A 21565-nucleotide genomic window follows, 5' to 3' on the forward strand; every position below is an offset into this window, starting at 1 on the left:
ACAAGCGTTTCCCTTCTGCTTGGATCTATTGGGGGCGAACAGAGCAGGGTAAGATACTGCAACAAAATCATCATGTGGCTAAATCTGGATGGTCCAGCGTCATCTATTATAATGGCCCCTCAGATGATAGCAAAATACATGTATTGAACTGTTGCTTTTACCCTCTGCTATCATGCTATCGTCTGCTTTTCTGGCTTTCAACCCGTCGGTTGGAGGACGCCTTTTTCGAAAGACGAGCCTTTTAACTTTCATCCCACACTGAAAGCTCTCTTTGTGTTCTGTTTGTTGTTACAATCCTGAAGAATTACACAGTCAGATGAAGACTATGATATCAAATACGTTCCTGTACATCTTTGCGGGGCATTTTAACACTATGCACACTTCTCATTCTCCAGAAACTCACCAAAAGCAATCCTTATACCCGGCCTTATATCGGCAAAATGCGCGAAGTATAAATATCTGCTGAATACGAGAATACCCGTGGGTACGTCAACATGTTTGATTATTCATCAGGCAGACAGATAGCACTACAGAAACAACACTAGTAGTTCGCTTCTCATGCCCAACGAACTTGCAAGTTACTTCAGCAGTTGGTGGAGGGAATTGTCAGTGGTGAATTAAGAACGCCAGTGGGAGTCAAAGAAGTATCTTATTGTAACTGCATGCGTTTTTTATAGGAATATTTTATGACAGATCTGTATGTTGGTTGCACATTCGATTATAATCGCTCGTTTGTCAGGCGCTTGCTCGTTGGTAACAACCACATCACACATATCGAAATCCATGAATCGTTAATTAGCCGCATCCTCGCATGGGAAACACCATGTTCAAAGTACCAATTAACTTTTAATGTCCAATCTTTTATTTTGCATCATCATTTGGGAAACGGCGAATCAAAATTACGAATCAGATGCAAATATGGGTTTAGGAATCCTCATAGGAGCAGAGTCCATTGGCACATTTCTCCAAGACCGTGTTGATCGATCTCGAAGCTCAAGCAATTTGCCTATAGACCTTCTTTGGCCTCATTGTGGATGGAGTCCCAAGGGAAATGAACATGGTATATAGCCAAACATACTAAACTTAGGTCAAATATAAAAACAACATCCGGTTTACTCAATGACATAATTAATCTATACGCAAGCAAGAACCGAGACTTGGTATAAATATAAAATGTAAAACAAATTTCAAACAGTTCGTGAAAACCAATATACAGCTCAACCTGCTTGGAATGAGAATACGAGACAACATTTCATCTCATTAATACAATACCAAGCTTACATTGCCGCAACAACCAGGTTGAATTGGCTGCAGAGAATTATTCCCAATCGTGTTGCGTGTTTTGGGTAGTTATTGCCATTAATGCTGATGAGGATGTATACAGACACATACAAGTTCTAAGTAGCGCTGGCTATAGCACACATCTCGTTATCCTTAGACAGCATCCATTCTGGTGCAGCTGATTAGAAGGGCGTATGCTTGTCATGAATAGTGGTTACTCTGAAATAAATGCCAGGAGCTTGTGCGTATTACCGTCATTACTGGCGAAGACCAGCTATTGATCAGGCACGAACACAAGCACCCTGTTTCTACTTGTCTCCACAAAAGGTGCGAACGACCTTCATCAGGAGCAAATCATCATTGACCATTTGACCATTTGAAGATGTAAAATATATACATTTTAGAGATTTGACCACCGTACAGTGATAGCCTTTGGTGTATCCTAAAAAAACGACCCCCTCCCCAGCCACGGGTTACTTCTTTTTAACGTTCAGAGTGTAACAAATGTGTTACTGAATTTTTTTTCTAACGCTCATTACAGAGCTTACGATGGGAGCATATCGAACACCGCTACTTCACTGGTACCAGGAGCCCAGCTAAATTGCCATCATTAGTATGTATGATGAGGCTACGGGGTTATCGTTTATAGCACCCATCATCGGCTCCATCACTCCCAACGCACGTCCACAGCCAATGTTGGTGTTAACACAAGAATTGTTAACAAAATGATGATTATCTGCGTCTGTCCGTCTGATTTTGTTTTCGGTAGTGCTGGAATGAACTTCCCATCGCCGAGCTACACAGGGTTATGTTTGTTCCAAACAGAGCGAATAGGTTATCCCTGTGATGAAATATTTACAAACGCAGTCAGCGCCGAAGTGATGATTGTCCGTAGCTGTCAGTTTAACATCGTAGCTCCCACAAACTCGGTGCTACGAGGCCACAGTTGGCGGATTAATGGGCGTAACTTTGTTAGAATTGCTTGCAGGACTATTTTCCTCCTCGACTTTGTCCGTCATCCCGAAAGAAGTAATAAAAACATTGACAACAGTGATCAGGAAGACTAAACCAGTAGCGATATCGTTTAACAAAGCTGTCCTTTTCTGATTGTTTCTCTCGTCCTCTGTTTCAGAGTCTCTGACATTACCCCTGGCAACCAGCATAAACAATATGGCGGCGGCTATCTGCAATACGACGGACGTTGAAATTAGCACCATTAGCAAATGGAAGAATGTTTGCCTTGGCCCCAGTTGTAGACATATTTTCATCTGGCAGGCGTTTGCTGAGAGAAGGGCGAGGTCCAATAGGCCAGTGGCAATGGTCTTCCTCGTCGCGTATTGATTAAAATCGAATGGCTTTCTTGGACGACGAGGCTGAAAGGATGCGGAATGAAATCTTATAATGTATCAGAAATAAATGGTGTTAGAATGTATCATATTGTTTAAAATAAGATGTGATAATCTGATAAAATGATATGGCAAAGCAGATGAGCGGAGCTTTCCAGGCAAGCACGCCTCAGCGCAGACATGATGAAGCAATTTCATCAGCAACAGCGAGCGGGAGCTACCGAAGCTGCAAGGCCTCTTGTTGGTGCAAAATAATAAAGGACCCACTTTACCAGCAACGAAGCAATATCGCATTATGTCCCATGCCGGAACCTGGGCAATTTGCGAGAAAGTTGTACGTCAGGTGATTCCGGGCGACAATGCTTTCTCGCAGTGTTATTGCCCTACTCATGATCAAAGGTGATTACCTATGATCGGTATACCTCCTAATCAAGACACGACACGATGGGTGATCATGAGAGGGCTGTGTTCAATCTAAGATTGTTTCAATAGGACACTGATTGGACGAAGACGACTCTTGAAAGGAAGATGTCATTCACTAATAACTAGAGGCCTGCCGATGTGCTGACATCGTGTAGGCGGGCCGGATAACGGGTAATTGCACCAGAGTCACCGGGGAGTCATGCTTACTAAATTTTCATCCTCCCCAAGACTGGAAGTAGACCTCCTCTCTATCGTGCCTGTGTTCAGAGTGAGAGTTGCGTCATCATCCGGCTTGCCGATGCTGCGCCGGTCCCTCGAGGGGGTTCCATTAATCTCCACCATTGGGATCATGGTGGGAGTGTTGGTGAGTTCGGTCATCCTGAAGAAAGGACAAAATGGGTTTATTAGGAGGATCATGTCATCCAATTCGATTTCTCTCCATGATAACTTATCGACTGAAGTCACGCCAGACGATGATATCAGAGCCATTAGCTTATACCCCGATGAACAGTCACGATAAGACTTGGTCCCGAGTCCATTAAGATGTTGCAAGATACAACAAATTACATTCTGATCTATATCAATTGGGAAAACTGTTAAAATTAATAACCTTAGCCGCAATTCCCACAAAACAAGATGACAATCAAAATCGAAACGAGGTCAGGTCGAAGGTGCATGCGTACCCCTCACGGTATTCATCTATTTACGTGACTCAAAACGTGAGCATGAGTAAAGTTTCACAGGTTTTAAATGGTATTATTCTCTTGACCTATTCAAAGTCAATTATGATGTTGATGTTTCAGTCTGACTTTTAACTTCCTTGAATGAGATGATCGCCGTTGAGACAAGCGGATGATGGGATGTGATTGATACCATTAAATTCTCTCCACCCAATGGATGATATATCAAGCCATCAATCAATCAAAGCTTCGATGGTTCGCTCGTTGTGGGTATAGTCATGAAGTCGACGCCATTCTTTTCCCTGTTTTTCAAGAGATGGCTTCAGCTGAGCCAAAGACCCCGAACTTTTGATGATGATGATGATGATGATGATGATGATGACTGTATGACGGCAAAGTCATAATCGGGGAATATGAACACTTCTGTATGACAGAAAATGGACCAACTCACCCTGGTTCCTCAGATGACATCCTACACTACAGAGAACCTACTAGTATATCATAACGAGCCAGCAATGTATACAGAATTGTACCAGTAAAAACTGGATCTGGGTTAAATCTACATAATATTAAAAGTATGCTAGTAGATAAGGTGCCTTAGTACCAGCAGATAATTGTAAGTACTTAGTTTCGTTCCTGACGGAATTTCCCAATTTTGCGAGTCTTTATCACCAGTCTTCCTCCTTGGAAAGCTAGTAGAGAACACGAATCATTGGAGGACATGGCAAGGACGCCGTGGCATGATATGTCTTGGGCATGAAGTAATAACGGGAAATGCCTAGGATGAATACTAGCTCAAGATATTTGCGATGTTGCTTAATGTCTTGTCTGGTCATGAAAGCATTCGAGTTGTTGAATGGTGCATCCTAACCCCTCGCAGTGGTTTTGCAGTGAGCGGGTGGGACCCGCAAGCCTTGCATGAGTTCGATACCAGTCTCTCGGGAAAGTGATTGGTGGAGGTGAGGAAATTAATGCTTGTTACCTCACTCGTCCTTTGGGTCTGTCCCAGCAGGTCGACCTCCCAGACAAAAATAAAAAATCTGGAAAGCTGTCTTAGCCAGATGTCTTTCTGTTGTCATGAAATGCTAATAGCATCGTTCCATCCCACTCAACAACTGCCGAAACGATTTCATGTCTTGCCGCAGTTTTTGCTTATTGGCAATGTCTTCGGTGATTTCCCCCGAGGAAGTAAGGGGGCTTTCTAGGACAAAATAGATGGCAACATATCTGTTATTGCCCAAGTAAACGGCCATAGATTGCTGAGAGCGACGAATCGGGTCAAAATCGCAACGACACGGTCTAGAGGGGACAGCAAATATTTGATTATTTGAGAGTCAGCCATGAATTGCTATTTACAATAGTTCATGGATGTCAATGCGTGGTTGATGATCACAACATACTTTATAACACATCGTTACACCATGATTGTCACACACCATGTTTTATAGTCTTGGCGAACTCGAGCCTAGATCAGGCCGCACTGTCACACGTAGATCCGGTACAGTTCTATAGCATCGCCCGCTTCTCTTCACGATGCAAAGGAATGTTACCGGATCTAGTTGAACGTAGCATACGCGCTATTGTCCATATTTGGGACATTATACATGTACTGTGCGGATGTTCTTATAAAATACTTGATGAGTACATTGTACTGCAAGATATAATCAGCAATTTGCCATGGGTTAAATTCTCTTATGATATGTGCCAGTCAGTCACTGGTCATCAAGGCTGTTTGACGTCTCATCGATTAACAGTCTCCCTCATTTGTCATGAACATCCTTTCCATCTCGTTCGATATAGCTTCAACACTTGACTTTCATGCATTAAGTCAATTCCCCGGGGGAACAGGCGTCAAATGACATTCATGGTTAGATCCTCTTGCATCACGTGGTTGTTGTCAGAGGACTTTTACCCAGCGTAGAGGAGTATAGAAGTGTTTAGAAGAGCCAATGGTCAGCGCAGTTAATGACTCCTGAATGGTAAATTCTTGAATGTCCTTGACTTTAAAATCCTGACAGCTGGCTATAAATCAAAATCAATGATAGACGTGTTCGTAATTGGAATGTATTGATAATAGATAAACCTTCATGAGAAGGCCATACATGTACTAATGTGAAATATCACAATATCGAGCATTAGTTGTTAACGTCGTTGTTGCTGAAGCCATGAGGCAAGTCAGTGCATTGCCAGCAGGTGGAGCCGTGGCAGAAGTCAGAAAGTAACAGCATACCAGAGGAGAGATGCGTGATCGACCCGAAAGTCAAAAACGAGATTATTCACTCACCGTTGACAAGACGACTTGTTCTGGCACATCATTGTTGCAAGATGTTGTAATCCAACTCCGAGCTGAGCAGTCCAATTTCCCTGGCTGCTTTAGCTGAATAACACTAGAATCGGCCTCTGCCCTCTTCCAAGAAAGTAGACAAAGGCTGACGAATGCCTCAAGTTTATAGCTAAATGAGCTGCGAAGACATTGCCATTGCTATTGCCATTGCAAAAACACATAAGCGAGCCGAGACCTGCTGTGGCACATCATTTTCCTGGAGGCCGTAATCCCACGACTCAGAGGTGCCCGTCGTGTCCGTGTCTCACAAAATAAGCTGTTTACACTCATATCATGCAATAATCACATGTACAATTGAGATCACGACTTGATTTGGCACATCATAGTCATGGAGGTGCACCCAAGAGGTTATAATCCAACACTGCTCTGGAATGGATCCCCTGACTGCACAAAATAAGCATCGTGACATAGGCAACAATGATATCATGACATCGATCGTGAAAGGAACTATGCCGCAGGTGAACTGGTGTGTGCATGAATTCGTGAGGAAGTATCTTTTCTCTAGAATGTCATGGACGTGGCGTCTTCTTATTACTACTGAAGGAGCCCTGGCCGTAAACCTGGATGTTCACATACCTTCCTTGCAAGAGACCAGTCCTATACTGTGGCTTTCCGGAAAGTTAGGGCCAACTGGAACCATGTGCGTCAGAGACGGTTCCAAATATAAATAGCTCTAACGTCTCTGACTCATTATATAACCATCAGAATATCAGAGGACCCCTCTAATCAGCTCTCTTGAATTTGTAGTTACAGGTACATGTATATCTGCCGTCATTTATTCATTCAGCAGAAGATAGATTTCAGAATCGTATACCAGTTGGAGTGACTCCTGTAATGTCAAAGAATGGAGAATGGAGGCTAACAATACCAATGCGCACGACATTGGCTAATTATGTCGGAGCGTCTGGGGTCCGTCTCGTCGTCTTGCCGTCTAATGCCACGACAAGGACATCAATCGCCGCCTCAACTAATTAACACTCCCAATCAAGTCAAAAGCTAAATTACTACGGGCTAATTAATCACGAGGCGGTCCCAATATCGACCCAGCCACTAGGTTGAGGTGGGGATGCATTCCAGTACCGGTATTACAAGGCGTCACGTTATTTTGTAATACCCTAGATTGGTCTGTTCATCACATTGTTCCCAGGAACTGATCTCAGACTGTGGTCTTCAGCTCAGCACGTTCGGGAGGGATTATGACAGTATCTTCTGCCCGAATGAAGTGCAGAATGAAGTGCAGAGGAGCTAGGTAGCTATCCTTAGAAGTCTTTCCCATCATGTTATTAGTTTGGGGGGAAGCTAGTATTGCTGAAGACGACATACGGATCAACATATAGAATCAGTCCCACAATTACATTGAGACAAGGCTGGATCCAAGCAGGAATACAATACAAGACGCTGCTCGTGCATCATGGTGTACCTCGGAGTCTGTAGTATGGCGTACCAAGGACCCTATAAGATGATATTTTTCTCTATTATTACTTTCTCATGCATTGACAACTTGCTCCTAATTCATATTCAGCCCGCACAAGACTTTGGTTGTCCCAGGACGCGGCCTACATCGCGTCGAGTGTCTCCTCGACTTTCTTGAGAGGACTCCTTCATCAATTCTTGCATTAAATGAATGTTAATTTGATATCGAACCGACCTACCCTCAACTTGATATGAAACAACTTTTTGGGCCGTCTCAGAAGGCGGCTTTTCCATTCGACACTTTAGTATGGGACTTCTGACTCAGGTATTGACCAATAAGAAGAGAGCCATCATTAGAGACTGTTATCAATGCACCCTCTTTCGCAGGCACAGCGGTCATCAGCAGCCTTATGCAGGCGAGGCAGTCATCAGAAACCATATTTGCAGGCGAGGCAGTCATCAGAAACCATATTTGCGGGCGAGGCAGTCATCAGAAACCATATTTGCAGGCGAGGCAGTCATCAGAAACCATATTTGCGGGCGAGGCAGTCATCAGAAACCATATTTGCGGGCGAGGCAGTCATCAGAAACCATATTTGCGGGCGAGGCAGTCATCAGAAACCATATTTGCGGGCGAGGCAGTCATCAGAAACCATATTTGCGGGCGAGGCAGTCATCAGAAACCTTATTTGCGAGCGAGGCAGTCATCAGAAACCGTATTTGCGGGAGAGGTTGTCAACCTCAAACTCATTCGAAGGCGAGGCTGCACCAACAACCTTATTCGCAGTCCTGAATAGCTAATAGAAGCCTTGGTAGTACGGCTGAGACTGATCCAAGGCCAGTGGTATCATGGTGCTGATGTGTATTCATTATTAGACTCTTCAAACCCACAACTGCAAGTATCGACTGAGGCCTCCTCTTCTCCACCTCGAGCACCGTAGAGGATCGATGCCGCATCGTCATATTCATTTGATGAAGCTTGCCTGAAGCCAACTCACATTTTATGGAGATTCCAAAAAGCTCCCCATCTCCATGAGTTGATGAAAAAACACTGCTAGTGCTTCTTCGTCATCGTTGAAGACTTTTAATGATAGCGTGTTGCAGAGTATAGTCTGGTAAAGGTATCTTCATTATAAGTACAGTTTATCACTATACAACCATTTCATTATTATAATAACACCACGTACAGTCAGTCCTTGATCGACTGCCATTTGATGTTTGCCCAAAAATCAAAGAAGGTCGCTCCAAAATAGCTCCATTGGTTTATTTCTGATCACAGCCACGGAGCAACATAATGGAGCGTTTCTAATTGGACAAAACGAGAATTGAGCGTAGAACCTGCATGCCCATGTGTGTATCTCGACGAAACGGGCGGATAAATCTCAATGAAGAGCACTACCTGGCAGGGATGAACTTGCTGGTCTCCCAAGTGCCTTAAAAACACATAAAACGCGCCCCAAATGTTCGCTCGCATCAATTTCTCGGCCATTTGGTCCCATGTTTCGACCTGATACGATGATCCAGCTATCTTTCAAGCCGGCAACTGCATATTGATGGTGTCCATGGCTCTGTTTGCCGGCCATTTGGCGCTGGACTCTGCCACAAATTGCGCAAATAGCAATTCCATTAGCCAGACTCGGGACATTTGTTTCTCTCGTGAAGAATGTGGCGGTATTAGTTTGTCAATAATTTGATATGCAGGCACCACCTGCCATGAATTGGAAAGGAAGATTAATGACAATGGTGGATATGAAGCTGAAAAAGCGAGAGTTCCAGCAAGTCGGCCAACACAGTTGCGCCGGTGAGGTAAGAAGCTAGCTGGTGCGGTTTGAATCGGATAACCGGAAACTTTTCAGCATGTTAAGAGCCCTGCATGCAGTCTCGGAATGGTTTTCATGAAAGAGTAATGGATTCATCCCCTTTCACCCATACGCCAGTCGATTCTGTTCTTGAACCTGAACGAGGAACGTTGTATTGTCATTTCGGGACTTAGATCTTCTTCTCTGAAAGGAACATGGCAATGCACCAGGAGTTAAAATACTCCCTAGTGAGACAGGCACCTGCGGCAGAGCTTTAGGCAATGATTGATGAGATGAGCGCATTGAATGCGCCATGATGGGAAATTGATGAGTAGTGCTCCCTCCTGTACGATATTGGGCCATTCAGCAGACATGTTGTAAGGAAATACATGTATCTTCATCTCACGAGCACAACCAGCAGAGATTTGTTCAAACAGCTTTGTGCTCGTTTTGAAGGAATTATACCATAGATCCAGGCAATGCTTTCATGCTTTGACACTTAAATCAGTGTTATATCCAAAAGTGAACACAATCTTTTTCTTCTACAGCGCAATGCCCGCGGAGTTTTTCATAAAAATACGTTAGAATATTGACAATAACATGAGAGACAAATAAGGAAAAGTCGTCAATCATTTCTCATAAACTAAAAAAGTAACTGCCCCAGGTGAGGATCGAACTCACAACCTTCGCATATCTGAGTCTACCCGTGGTGGGCTAGTACTGCTTATAAGTACGACGCGCTGACCGATTGTGCCACTGGGGCAGATGACAGATTGATCTAACATGAGGTTTATGAATGAATCTATCCTGATATCGATATTACAATTCATATATACTGAATTGACAATCGACATGTGTTACATTGCTTGTGACTAGGCTTTTCTGGAGTAATTGCTTTTCTAATGTCAATGAAATCTACTTAAGTACAGTGCACATGCATGTGCCCAACACAGCCATAAAGAAACCTCGGCTGACTGTATATTTAGGCGCCCAATTAATGTACATGTAATGTGAAAAAAAGAGGCGTTTCTGAATTGCATTGCAACTCTTGAGGGACATCAATGCGGAGAACAGTGGAATTAATCCCCGTTTTAAACCCCAACACGATTTTCTTTCTGAGTTCTGGGTTTGCGTGAAAAGAACAACCGACCAATTCTATTAACTTTATAGTGATGTGTTTCTATAGTGATGGTATGAGAATGGGTTAACCCTTCTTTTGTCACAAGTTGACATCCTACTCTCCTCTTCCTGCAATTTTGAGAATTGCAGCAATAAACCTTTTGAAGGAGTAATGTGTTTCCGCTTTACCATGCATAAACAATTAACATCTATTACTGATCTGGAAAAAGTGATTTTTATGAGTGAGCGCTTGGCTGGTCGATGCAAATGTAATTTACAAACGTATTGTACATCAATTTGTACTATAAAATGATTCAAGAGCTGCGCCGTTTCTCACAACATCCAATAGCTCTTACATTGGCTGCGTCCTGGGACTGCGTGTGACACGAAATTGAATTTCCTGCAGTAAAACTGTCTCCGACTGTGACAATATTGGCTCAGAGAAACTAGTGGTGTTAGCATCTGTCAATGCATGGCGTCTAAAGGAATGGATTATCTAGTGATTTTACAAATGTAACGAGACTATGTTCAGGGCCGGCGTATTTGGTTCTGGGGAGGTCTTCTGGTTAGGTAGAACACCACCTTTCGTCGGAAAACTTGCCCAATTTCGCACGAAAATAAAAATTTTCGGACACCCCCGCTAAATACCGCCCTGATGTTTCACCCACTGCAGAAAAAACCCAAAGTAACGGAATTTGCCGAATGGAAGCTGCTTTAGAAACGCTGCTCTCGGCTTCTCATGGGTTACACCAGCACATGGCTACGGAAATATTGATTTCAATGCCAAAGGTATGCCATGAGCAGCCGAAAATGTTGGTTGTATACTACGAAATACATGTACCTAACTTCATTATTCTATTAATTATATCAATCTGGCAATCTTCTTCCAAATGCGATGATAGTTAAGCTATAATGAAATTTAGCAAACTATCGATTTGTGATTTTGTGGGAACATGCCTTATGGTAGTTTGAGTAAGTTCAGATCGATAGCTGCTGAGGCGAGATTTTGGGCAAGCAAAAAGTCGCTTCTTTCCATCGCAGCTGTTACTCTTAAGTTTTTTGAGCTTTCGAAAAGCACGAATATGCATGCCGAAGAGGTTCTTCAGCGAGATAAAAACCCTTAGAGCTTTTTATCATGATCTTAATCCGAAAGCGAATGATTGGCTGTCATCAGGGGCATTTTATGATGTGACGTATAGGGCCCTAGCTGGTTTGGACGAAAAGGCAAGAAAATAGGTAACGAAATCTTCTTACCTTGTTAACATTGGGCTTGAATTCGAGTTTGCCCTGATCTGGAACAATGGACTCTCGGGTAGGTTGCCCCGGGCAGGGGTGGGGTAGCCTATGATCATCATCTTCGGACCCCAGCCGATCTCCGCCATAGCCACCACCCAGGAAAAGTCCTGAGTGACCTCTGCTGACCTCGACTCAATTCTGAGAATTGTCTTTCGACGGCAACGAATCCTGTTCAAGCCCTCGACAGCAACGGAAGCTCTTGTCGGTTTTCCGGTAGTAAGTACAACTATATAGTCCCGAGGGCGCGTCCAAGAATCCCAGGACGTTTCTATCAATTTGTCCCTCGATCACGTCGATCCTATTAATTCATGGCAGCTGGTCCTACGGCAACACACTAAAAACCCAAGCAATTCCAAGAAGCATGTCAGTCCGTTAAAAATCAACCCCTGCCTGACTGCTGTCGCTCTAGCTCCTCGCCAGAGATCGAGCAGATCATTGAAGTTACGATCGCTAATCCAGCGGATAAGATATTTACTCAGCCTCCAAGAGTGTCAACATCAATTACAAATTAATCGACACCGGCCATTTTTGAACAACTTTATGACGGTGTATCCGAATGGCTTCCAGCATCTTTTGGGAGGTTTGTATAGAAAGTAGCAATGCAGTAAGAGAATGGATCGTTCTCTCCCACCGTTGCTCGTTCTTCTATTAAACGATTCTTGGCACGTAACTGGATTTGCGGCGATAATGAAGTGTTGCCTCGACCCAGTACGACACCAAAGCTTGGGCCAGGTCCTCCAGTGGGTTGAGGAGATGCTAGAAGATGCGATGCTGATTATTCCTTTGCTATGAATATGGAATTTTCGCCCCAGGCTTTAGTTGCGGTAGCATATCTTCTATGTCATGAATATTAGCGTCGTTTTCTTGATACCACAAGTAATATTTTCCCATGTTTGTTTTGATTTTGGCGAACTGGGTATCGCTTGAGAGAGGTGTCCGTTTTTTCAAACAAGAAAACTCCAACAAAGACAAGTTCAGGTCGGAGGTTAACAGCAAGACCCAGTTGTTTATCCAGGAAAACACACACTTATCTAACAAATTTCATTAATGATCATGGAAATATGTATCAAGATAGTAAAAAGAAAACAGTGCAGCGTGTTTTTTTAACAATAAACGTACTTGACCTCAGTGATCACAACCTTGCTGGAAGTTCTATATTGAGACCTACGGCTAAAGGTAACCTACTCCTACTATACATGACTTGCATACATAGTCTATGGATGGATGTCTTGAGACGAGGCTGTGACCTGGAAACACAAACTAGGCCTATGCACTTGAGACAACAAGAATAGGCCTATAAGTGGGAGGAACACAGGAAGACCTCGCAATGGAGGGAGATAATCGCGAGGCGGCAAAGTATAGCATTAACTCGGACGACGAGGTGCCATTGTCCACCACCATGTCGATGCCCCCTCCCAACCAGGAGCCCGCCCCAGAGGTCAGGAGGACCACCTACACCAGGGACCCAAAGAAGGTCGACACAGTCGACAGGGATCCCACGAAAATGAACGATCATGTCAGGGTAAGTTCAGGTTGTTTTCGATCTGTCTCGTTAATCTGTTGTGTGTCCTTCAGGCCTATCACAATCTGTCTTTGGATTTCGTAAGCTTCATCAGCGTGTGGCATTGAGCAAGTCACAGTACAATCCCAAAATACAACCTCGCTGTCACAATCTGACCAAGGACAAGACAGAGGACACAATGAAAGTGAAGATGCTTTTCTCTCGAGGCACTGGTGTCGAGTCAGGACAACACCGAGATGTCGCGAATAGAGATGGCTCTCGTGTCGCTGACGTCTTGAGCAAGACCCTTAACGCTTACTTCTTTTTGCAGATCATGTTCGAAGACGTGATAGCAGAGCCAGAAGGATCCCACAGCTTCCGGTCCGTCTGGTTGGTGAGTTTCACCATCTTCACCGAGTCTAAGGTGTGGTGCTACCGGATTCTCTCCGCTGTATGCGCCGTACCCTGCGCCCTTTACTGGGGGTGCGTCTTCGCCTGTTTCACCTTCACACAGGTCTGGTACCTCGTCCCCTGCCTCAAGAACATCACCATGGTGCTGGACTGCTTTGGACGGTTCTGGCGGCTGCTGATATCAACATGTTTGAATCCGTGTTTTGACAGTTTTTCGAGGATTTTCGGTGGATTTAAAGTTGAACTCAAACATCCGTCGAATACAGTGTAAGTTGGAAAGTAAGGGTGGTGGCAGTAAACAGCTGAGAAGAGTATCATGGGCATAAACAGATGTATCTTGTAAAATCAACATTCGAATGATTGATTGATTGATTGCTCTTATGGAGTATATGATCAAGCCTGAGGGGCAAAAGTACTGGAGATATGTGGGGACTGATGAATAAGAGTATCCAGTCATTCAAGGGAGATTACTTTTTTGCTGCTGACGAGTGAACTGGGCCTTTAGCGCATGATCGCTGATACAGACCGTGTCTGGTTTCTGTTAAATTCTAGTAATAGATAAACTGTTAGCAAGACTGATTCAGTTACTTTGTAAATCTGATCTAAGACATCTGTAAATTATTAGCGATTGTATACTCGGTGTAATACATTACTTAACTTACATTTATCTAGAATGCATTTTCAATATTTCGGACAAATTAACAAATCTGTGATACACCCCAGAAGCACTGGACCAGTCTCGTCTTGTCGACCAGAAGGAAGGACCATCAGGATGACGAAATGGACTGCATCGGAGTCTACCCTGTGACAGAGACCAATCAAGGTCCGCCCCACGTGTCACAGTCTAGGTTGTTTCAAGGGAGACAGCTAGTCACAACCCAGCTGCCCGAGCTACGTCACAACCACCACAACGCAGCCACACCCTCTGGCGAGTAAGACATATACAGTTATCAAGAAATTGATTAGAATCAATAGAAATTGAATGAAAAGCGAAATTGATGGGTCGTGACCTGGTTAACACGCTGGTCTAGTTGGACGAATTTTGTGAATGGGGAGACAATCTGAAGTGGTCTCCACACCTGATAAGATATAATCATCGATTCTGGTAGCTCGCCCCAACTAGGCCTTCCTCGAAATATTCTTTCACATACACACAAAGTATCACATCCTATCAACTACTGCGACACAACCAGTGCAAGGACACAACTGAGACACTTTCGGACAAGTGCTGCCAGCCATCTCATCGTTCTTGCCACTTCGGCAACACAGTGGCGTTGTAAAGCTTGATTCGATCTGGTTGTGACTGCTCTCGCCATGTTCGCAACACAGTAGAGCTGCCTGTTTTGCCAATATATAAAGGTGGAGCTGCCAGACAAGACCTGGTTGCGACTGTCCTGCAGTGTAGGCAACAATTCGGAGCAGCCAAGCTGACACACCGTGTGGGCAACACGGCAGAGGTCCCATGCTCAATTCGAGGTGGTTGTGACCATCGCAGATCACTCTTTTGCCAATATGGTGGAGCTGCCAGGCAAGATTTGATCTGGTTGCGACTGTCTCATAGCTCTCTCACAACATATAAGCAACATGGTGGAGCCACCAAGCTGGATTTGACGTGGTTGTGACAGTTTCAAACCAACACTGTTTTGCCAACACGCAGCAGCAAGCAAGACTGATTCTGTCTGGTTGCGAGTCTCTTGCTCCGCTCCTTGATTCGGTCTGCTTGCGGTCTCATCTCAGTCACTATATTCCAACAACACGGTAATAAGATCAACACCCCATACAGGAAACATGGAGTTTCTCAACCTGCTGTTACTCAAAACATCTCACAAAAGACAAGAGACAGATGCACAGAAGTTTTCAAGTAATAAACTAAATGATTTATTCTCAATTTTAAATCATCCCAAAGCCGTATGAAGCCAGTGCTCCCATAATTAGAATATAAGATGCTCCATTTTAACACACCTTGGTCAATCTGTAAAAGGTCTTTTCAAATACAAATGCAAAACGTATTGGGTTCAAATGAACACAAAGTAACTCCTGATGTACATGTAACCACTTGGATTACATAGAGATTATGCTAAAATCACCTCTTTTGGCACTTCCATTCAACTTCAGTGATAGGTAATCATGGTAACTGCTATACAGTGATGCACTTCACGGCCTCACCCTACGTGTATACACTGTGTTGACCTTGACAAGCAGGTGGAAGCACGTCTCTTTAACATAGGCCCTTTAAGAAAAACAGGCCAATACCACAGCTCCTCCCCTCACCAGCTTAAACACATCGACAGTGTATTTACAGATTTGTCAAACATGGATTAAGAGTAGCAGGTGTATTTCTTTAAAATCATTTGAAAGTTTTCAATACACATGCATAACTTCAAGACACATCATTATTTAGAAATGTTATCATTTAAAATCACAAGTCCTGTTATCAATTAAAATAAACACAATTTAAAAGTGTCTCCTTGTCCCCTCAACACGAATGTGACCAGGCCAGGGAACAGGCACTGTCACATGATCACACTGTACCATACCAAGTATCAAGATATATACAAGCCTATACTGAGGTAGCTTATATCAAATACAAGTTGGTTATCTGGAATTAGAAACTGGAATATCTGTTCTTGCAAACCGGAATCAGAAACCAATTGATTGAGAAATGATTTTCAGTTTCTAAAACTCAACAATATTACATGATTTCTGAAGTTATACAATATCACAGAACTTGATCCTGTTGTACTCCAAGGAATAACAAGTACCGGATCACTTGCTGCCAAAAGGTCATAATCTGTTATTACAGCCCCTCAATCATATAATATATACCCAGCAGGAACAGATTGCACAAAGTGAATGTCAAACTTGAGTACTGAATACATGCACAGCGGACTTGCATAAGCTACAAACCACAATGTACAGGCCGATAGCTGAATAGAATGTCAAAGCACAGCTGAGCACACACTCTTTGTTGAAAGGTGCACTATATAAAATTTGGATAATCGATATCAAAATCATATCATATTGCTTGAGCCTAAACCCTGCCTGCAGCTTACTGTGGTAGGCATGCTGGATAGCTACTCATTCGGACCCTTTTGCATACATGTATATTGTCTGCTTCCATGGTTACTGTTTCAAACTCTGGACTGCTTTCTCGGCCGCATCTGCAAAGTCATCAGCAGGTGTGATGGGAAGGCCACTTGTGCGTAAAATGCGTTTGGCAGAATCAACATTGGTCCCTGGAAAGGTTAAAAATATTCATGAAGGCCAGCAAAAATGGGCTCTGATGGCAATGATTGAAACTAGAGTAGTGTAACCATTACTCGTGTCACTGACAGTGTACATAGGGGATATTTAAAACTGACCTCGATCCCTTCTTTATCTCAAGGGCAATGGTATTAACAATCCTTTGTCCCTAATCCATTCAATTGTCCATGACAATTTACCTTCTAATCTGACCACCAGGGGGATTTTCAGTTCTATATTCCGACAGGCATTCCGGATGCCTTTTGCTATCGTTTCGCAGTTGACAATGCCGCCAAATATGTTTACCAGGATTGCCTTAACCTGAAAATGCACAAATATATCTTTAGAGATTGATGCCAGTTATAAACCAATCTGTGTTATTGCTCAAGATCCTCATAGTTTTTGATTTAGCTTTTTTCATTAACAGTGCTAAAAATACAGATATAATAGGGCAATTCAACAGACAGCTAGCACCAGAAGATAGAGTGTTATTACTTTGTGTTGACTGTCTAAGATGTCGCTCAAGAATAAAAATAATAATCGTCGTATTGATTGGATAAAAGTGGCAAATGACAGTCATAAACGGGGTAGAGCAGCTGTTTAGTAGTTCATAAAATGTGTTAGTCAGTGAAATTAGTAGACCATGCAGAAATGAGTAAGGATCACTGAATACAATTCCGCCCCAAGACCATTCAGCTCTACAGACAGTGAATTCAAGGTGCAATGTATACTACACAGATAAACAGTCAACAACAACCCACAGGTGAACTGTTCTACCACTGGAGGGGAGTGCATGAGGGGCTTTACTGGTAGAGAAAGAGGACAGGCACTGTTTTTTGTGGAGATTATACAAGAGAGAAAGGACAGACAGCCCGAGAGGATGAACCGTCATATAGTGACATGCTGGCATACTTTTGAATCTCGACTTAAAATCCTAAATGCGTGTAACACCTGCTCCTCATTCACATTACCACCGACGTCAAGAAAATTAGCAGGTTCTCCACCATGCAGTTTGACAATGTCCATGGTAGCCATTGCCAAACCTGCTCCATTGACTGAAAAACATGGGAAATTCACACAGGGTTTATTTCTACAACCTAAGGGGACAAGGGATGCAAGTTGTGACTACCCAGGCCTATCTTGTCATTTTATGCTTTTGATCAGGTGAGATTCCTGAATTCCACAGATGTGGGACTCTCCCAATGTCATCACAAAACTGAGCCTATTTCCCAGAAAGGCATCTACACAGACTTCCATAGAGCTGTTGGTTATTCTTTCCATAGTGGGTAGAAGATAGCAGATGACTGCACAGGATTAACTTGCAAATGACATAATAGGCCAAGGTAGTAAGGAGAAGGTAAGAAAAGGCATTCTACTAAAGGAAGGACAAACACCTATCATACATTAGGGTCGGAAGTTAGTATCCCAAATGCACGTAAAACTTGTTGCTCAGTAACGCCGCCTCCACAATCCAGGAAATTGGCTGGCTCACCACCATGGAGTTTAACAATGTCCATAGTTGCCATGGCGAGACCAGCACCATTGACTAAAATGAAAATAATCATTCAGACATTTAACAATATTACTACATGTATACTGACTATTGCTGCATTCTACTTTGTATTGCTTACACACGGAAAGGACCAGATTTATAGCTATTCTGAAAGCAGTTGCCAAAATTAGTAGGGTAGTGAACTGATATCTAAAGCGTCAGTTTTTTAATGATGCAGCCGTCTTGAAATATCGCAATAATGAGATGGTGATGAATGATGATGATGATACTCCTATTGTTAGTAACTTGCAGGCTTGTCTTAGGTATGAACAGTTTCAAGGGAAGTGAATCAGTGATCACACTCCACTAAAACTATCCTCCGGAGAGCAGTAATCACACCCATGATAATTTCCTTCATATTTAAACTGTATGGCGAGTAATTCAGCTCTGCATACTGGCCTCAGGTGAGCAAAAATAGCTCTCTCCCGATTTTCAAATTTAAAAACCTGCTTTCAAGAGGAATGTCTTTATGAAGTGTGATCAATTGACATGCCTTCCATCCTCAGCTCAAGGACCAACCACTTTGTCACTGACCTAGGCATCCGATGTTTCCATCCATGCCAATGTAGTTAAGGTCCCATTTGGCAGCCTCCCTTTCCCTGTGGTCATTCTCCATCATGTCGTCGAGTTCAAAGATAGATTCTTGTCGGAACGCGGCATTGTCGTCAAAATTGAATTTGGCATCGAAACATACAACTGCAAGAAAGAAAGTCAATATGGTTCAAGGTAAACGATTGCAAAGTCGTCGTGAGGAAATGCAAGCTACTGAACTTGTTAACTAATTGCTCCAAATTGCACGTGATGAAATGAACTTGGTGCAGTTACCTCATCTATAGATAAGTTGAACTAATGGCTTTAGTTTGTTTCTGAAGTAAGCCTTACCTCGGCCATCATCTGTCTCCCCAAAAGGATTGATCTCCACTTGTGTTGCATCCACTTTGATGAATAATTCGTATAATTTCTTAATCTGATCTGATGCCTGAAAAATAGCATTGGAATGATGAAGAAATGTTTGTAAGAAAACTAATCAATTAGATAGATACAATAGTATGGTTTTCTGTAGCATTTAACTTGCTAATAAACACAACAACTTTACAAATATTTTCAGACAAAATCTCAACTGATCTGAAAATCTGGGGGAAAAATCTGACCCCCTCCCCCTTGCCTAGTTTTCCTGCCTGTATTCTGTACATCATTGATTTACCTGTTTATGTTTATCACCCAGGAAGCCAAGATTTGTTGCCATTCTGTTGGCCTGATCGTCACGAATTCCCTCCACAATATCGACGTACTCCTGAAAAGACAAATCAATCAATAATTACAGTTAAGTTGCTGCTCACTGAAGATTTAGACGTTCTAGTTAATGTATAATGCATGAAGAGACACAACTATCATAATTCAAACTATTGCTGTTGGAGCAAATGCAGAGTAAGGTCTGTCTAGTAACAAATGATAGGCAAGATATGTAATCATACCAAGGCCTGAGTATTCATACCCTCACTCATACCCATCAATTCCAGTTCATGCACATGCAGCTGTAAGCACTGTTATTTACACCAATCAATTCGGACAAAGATTTCTCATTTGACATACCTTGAAGATGGCATCTGGCGATGAGCGAGCAACCTCCTCTATATCCATACCTCCCTGGGGGCTTCCAACCAGAACTGGGCCGACAGCCTCCCGGTCCATGAGGATCGCAAGGTATGTCTCGCGCTCAATGTTCAATGCCTCTGCTACCATTACGCTCTTGACCATGACACCTTGCTTCCCCGTCTGTTTTGTGACCAACTTGTGTCCAATCATCTTTTCAACCAGACTGGGGACATCTGCTGGACTGGAGAAATGAAAATATATACATCATCATCTATAAACATGGTTGCACAACCTACCAAGGGCATGGCTATGTCAAAACATCAGCCCCTCATTTATTGTTCACTTCATTATTTGTTAAAATCTAAAGCAATCCCCAATTCCCAATATTTATTTCAACATCATCTTATTCAATATCATTAATGACCAAAAACTATGTTCTATGTGTGAAAATCATCTCACTTTTTGGTTAGATGAACGCCTCCTTTGAATCCATTGTCGAACGTTCCCTTTCCCCGTCCTCCGGCCAGGATTTGAGCCTTGATTACATACTCATCCACCTCTGAAAACAAGAATGATCAGAATATGGCTTCTCATTGATTCATATGAATGTTTCTCTCAGAAGGATGTCTTGATATTAGTAGACACTATGAAGAATTTGCTCTAGTTATTACATTGCCTAATATTAGATGGCCAGGCAGCCAGCCAACTTACTAAAGTCTTTAGCAGCAGCAATGACCTCTGCTTCATGCAAGTCCTCAGCCAACTTGAACTTCTGGACGTTAATTCCAGCATCTGCCATAAGTCGCTTGCTCTGGTATTCTTGCAGGTTTAACCACCGCACCGGAACACAGCAGGCTGCAACCTAAAAAAAGAGAGATTAGCACTACTCAGTGTCCATCTAACATCTTCAAGTTCAAATGTCCCCTGTGCGTGGTCTACCGGTATACTATATATATGGCAACCTACCTATCCCACATTGACATTCAAATAGCACAATGAAATGATGATAGGCTGGTCGCTTATAAACAGCTGGTGGGAAATGCTGACCTTAGATTAAATTAACATTAGAATAGTTTCGGACATTTTCTTCAGGGGATATATTTTTCCGTTACACCGGACTGGCCTGGAAAAAAATGAAGGTCACATACTCAAAGCGTCATAACTTTCTTATTTGATAATAAAATTCTTTCATATTTCCCAATATTATAGAGCAGGTATCATATTGTTCAATAAACGTCGCATTTTTATATTTCTATTCATGTTTACCTGCTTTTTCATCAAATGAAATGCCGCTTTGCGAACAACTGATTGGAGGGCCGCCATCTTGGAAAGTCGTGACCTTTACACCACAACAATATCCGGCTTATCACAGTCAAAAAAGTAGTTCTAGAAAAATAAGATAATGCAAAAAAGCGTCACTTTAAGGGTACAATAAATTAAGTTTAAAATGTCTGATGAATCATTGGTAATTCAATTCTCTTCTTTGAATGATAAATATGTCTGAAAATAAAAATTAGCTAAATGTTCTGCCGTTCTGCATCATTGATTCTGCGTAGTGATA

At 42.7% G+C, this 21565-nt stretch overlaps 3 protein-coding genes and 1 non-coding gene across 7 annotated transcripts; 1 reads left to right on the forward strand and 3 right to left on the reverse strand.

The window, feature by feature from the left end:
* Positions 1-733: 733 nt before the first annotated feature.
* On the reverse strand, positions 734-12310 carry LOC135490682 (ninjurin-1-like). 3 transcript variants are annotated; one of them, XM_064776013.1, is made up of 3 exons: positions 11660-12310; positions 3258-3429; positions 734-2654 (listed from the first exon to the last, which is right to left on the reverse strand). In XM_064776013.1, exons 1-3 carry the CDS (start codon positions 11785-11787, stop codon positions 2214-2216), a joined length of 741 nt encoding a protein of 246 aa, XP_064632083.1. In that variant the 5' UTR covers positions 11788-12310; the 3' UTR covers positions 734-2213. The 3 variants fall into 3 exon arrangements, with proteins under 3 accessions (XP_064632083.1, XP_064632085.1, XP_064632086.1); XM_064776015.1 differs by lacking the exon at positions 11660-12310 and adding an exon at positions 6015-6381; XM_064776016.1 differs by lacking the exon at positions 11660-12310 and adding an exon at positions 4182-4239 and having other exon boundaries at positions 735-2654.
* Positions 9943-10049, reverse strand: Trnai-uau (transfer RNA isoleucine (anticodon UAU)). Its single transcript has 2 exons — positions 10012-10049; positions 9943-9978 (listed from the first exon to the last, which is right to left on the reverse strand). It is a non-coding gene; the product is annotated as a tRNA-Ile (tRNA).
* A 666-nt stretch (positions 12311-12976) lies between the features above and the next one.
* Positions 12977-14274, forward strand: LOC135490683 (caveolin-3-like). The gene is made up of 2 exons (XM_064776017.1): positions 12977-13223; positions 13534-14274. The coding sequence occupies exons 1-2, from the start codon at positions 13029-13031 to the stop codon at positions 13882-13884; spliced, it is 546 nt and encodes a 181-aa protein (XP_064632087.1). The 5' UTR covers positions 12977-13028; the 3' UTR covers positions 13885-14274.
* Positions 14275-15467: 1193 nt separating this feature from the next.
* LOC135490681 (succinate--CoA ligase [GDP-forming] subunit beta, mitochondrial-like) lies at positions 15468-21365 on the reverse strand. 2 transcript variants are annotated; one of them, XM_064776012.1, is made up of 10 exons: positions 21271-21365; positions 20716-20866; positions 20464-20563; positions 20002-20245; positions 19613-19702; positions 19291-19387; positions 18943-19104; positions 17769-17911; positions 17057-17177; positions 15468-16849 (listed from the first exon to the last, which is right to left on the reverse strand). In XM_064776012.1, the coding sequence occupies exons 1-10, from the start codon at positions 21325-21327 to the stop codon at positions 16737-16739; spliced, it is 1278 nt and encodes a 425-aa protein (XP_064632082.1). In that variant the 5' UTR covers positions 21328-21365; the 3' UTR covers positions 15468-16736. The 2 variants fall into 2 exon arrangements, with proteins under 2 accessions (XP_064632082.1, XP_064632081.1); XM_064776011.1 differs by lacking the exon at positions 17769-17911 and adding an exon at positions 18260-18402.
* Positions 21366-21565: the final 200 nt, after the last annotated feature.

The sequence above is a fragment of the Lineus longissimus genome, chromosome 7 (assembly GCF_910592395.1).
Source record: "Lineus longissimus chromosome 7, tnLinLong1.2, whole genome shotgun sequence".
Classification (NCBI taxonomy): domain Eukaryota; kingdom Metazoa; phylum Nemertea; class Pilidiophora; order Heteronemertea; family Lineidae; genus Lineus; species Lineus longissimus.